This window comes from Puntigrus tetrazona, chromosome 13 (assembly GCF_018831695.1).
Source record: "Puntigrus tetrazona isolate hp1 chromosome 13, ASM1883169v1, whole genome shotgun sequence".
Classification (NCBI taxonomy): domain Eukaryota; kingdom Metazoa; phylum Chordata; class Actinopteri; order Cypriniformes; family Cyprinidae; genus Puntigrus; species Puntigrus tetrazona.
The window spans coordinates 21,031,178-21,033,117 of record NC_056711.1 but is presented as its reverse complement, the minus strand read 5'-3'; the positions used below and the strand labels follow the sequence as shown (position 1 = coordinate 21,033,117).

The following is a 1,940-nucleotide window of genomic DNA, read 5'->3' as shown; positions in this document are numbered from 1 at the left end:
CTCTCTCTCTCTCTCTCTCTCTCTCTCTCTCTCTCTCTCTCTCTCTCTCTCTCTCTCTGTTTTAAAGCTACGGCGCTCTTTATTTATTGTAACTGTACAGAGCAGGAGTCCTGAATTGATTTCATTTCTGGCGGAGGAGAACCGTTTAACGCCGATGGAGAAAGACGTCCCGCTGCTCTGGGATCCAGCTTTATAATTTAAGAGGAATTGTATTTCAGCTCCTGTATTCTTTAACAGAGGGGAAGCCGTTGAGGTTTGCCGAACGGCTCGACTATTAGCACACTTCAGTCCAATCACACGGCTTTGTTGAGTTGATTTAGCGCCGGCGCTCTGAGGTGTTTGCAGATAACCACTTCTGTCTGTCAGACACCGAATCGTTTGTTAAATCGGAACCGCGAAATAAAAAATGCATTGCTTTTTCCATTTGCGTTGGAGTACGAGAGGAAAACAAAGACAAATTGATAAAGTACGCAGGAAAAAAAAATCACGTTTTGTCCGGAAAATGAATGCAGGGAGACTGTAACGTCGTTTTTATTTGTGCATTTTTGCCTTATTTATTTACACTTAATTCACTTGAAATATACTGCTATACTTTGTTTTGTGTCTTTAGTTATATTTTTACTTGACACTGTCAGCAACAAATGCAAAAAGTGTGATATTTACATATAAAATACGTATTATATGTCCAACAAAAATCTATATTCTATAAATCTATATTATACACACACACACACACACTATTTTGTGTATATTGTATATACTGTATACATTTATACTTATGCATTCAGATTTATAACTATATTCTGATTTAAGTTTCATGCATGCATTTTAATATTCAGGTTGACATTTATATATCTTTTTTACATTATTATTATTAAAATGTATAACTATATCAGATTTGCAGATAATTCTTTATAATCATCAGCTCTTAAAGGAAACATTAATAATGCATTTTACTTTGCATTTTTATTTGATATTGTTTACTTTCTATCCAAACAAAACCACATACTGTATGTGACCCTGGAGCGCACAAAAAAATGTATCAATAGTCAAAAATAGTTTTTTTTTATGCCTAAAATCATAAGATGTGTTGTAAATGTCATGCTATAGCTATATATTAAAATGTCATTTTTGATTAGTAATATGCATTGCTAAAAATTTAATTTGGACCACTTTAGAAGCGATTTTCTCAATATTTCAGTTTTTTTTTTGCTTTCTCAGATTCCATATCTTTAAATAGTTCACCCACACACGAGTGGAAATATTACTTATTCAGAAAATGCCCCCTTCTGGCTGTGTTTGTGTTCCAGGGTCACGTACGCTTGTATTGTGAAAACATAACGTGTGCTTTTCATATTTCCTCAGAACATCCTGCTGTACTCGGACCTCCAGGAGTCGACCTTTGACCTGCGGCAGCTGCCGACTCACCGCTTCGAGGCCATGGATCATTTCAGCAAGTGTTTTCTGATCGTGAAGCTGAAGCGCGAGCCGGAGCCGGACTCTGGAGCCGGACGGGACTGGAGAGCGGTGCGTGTGGATCTGCTGGCTCCGCCGCTGGAGCGCTTCGCTTACGCCCTGCTGGGCTGGACCGGCTCCACGGTACCGGATCAACACCCAGACCTCCACACGTACATTTAACTCCGGGTCAAACGTCTGTGCGTTTCCAGGTTGCGGTTTTAATGCGGATCAACTACTGAACCTAATGGGATGCATGTATGTCAGAAGTGTCTGGGGTATATCAGTAGACTAAAATACATCGTATCGGTCAAAGTTATGATTTTTTTTAATGCCAAAAAATCTTTTGATATTAAAGATAATGTTCCATATATTTGCTACCGTAAATATATTCACACTTAGTTTTTGATTAGCAAAATAATTAATAATATTACATGTATATATGTGTGTGTATGTGCCAAAAAAATTAAAAAAATAATGAAAAA

The 1,940-nt window shown here is 37.3% G+C and overlaps 1 protein-coding gene across 1 annotated transcript in view; it reads left to right on the top strand.

The window, feature by feature from the left end:
• LOC122356507 (DNA nucleotidylexotransferase-like) overlaps positions 1–1,940 on the top strand; it is a 14,390-nt gene that overhangs the window by 9,037 nt on the left and 3,413 nt on the right. Inside the window, exon 9 of the mRNA XM_043255253.1 lies at positions 1,366–1,599. Within this exon, the coding sequence (XP_043111188.1) occupies positions 1,366–1,599 (234 nt within the window). The remainder of the gene's footprint in view (positions 1–1,365; positions 1,600–1,940) is intronic.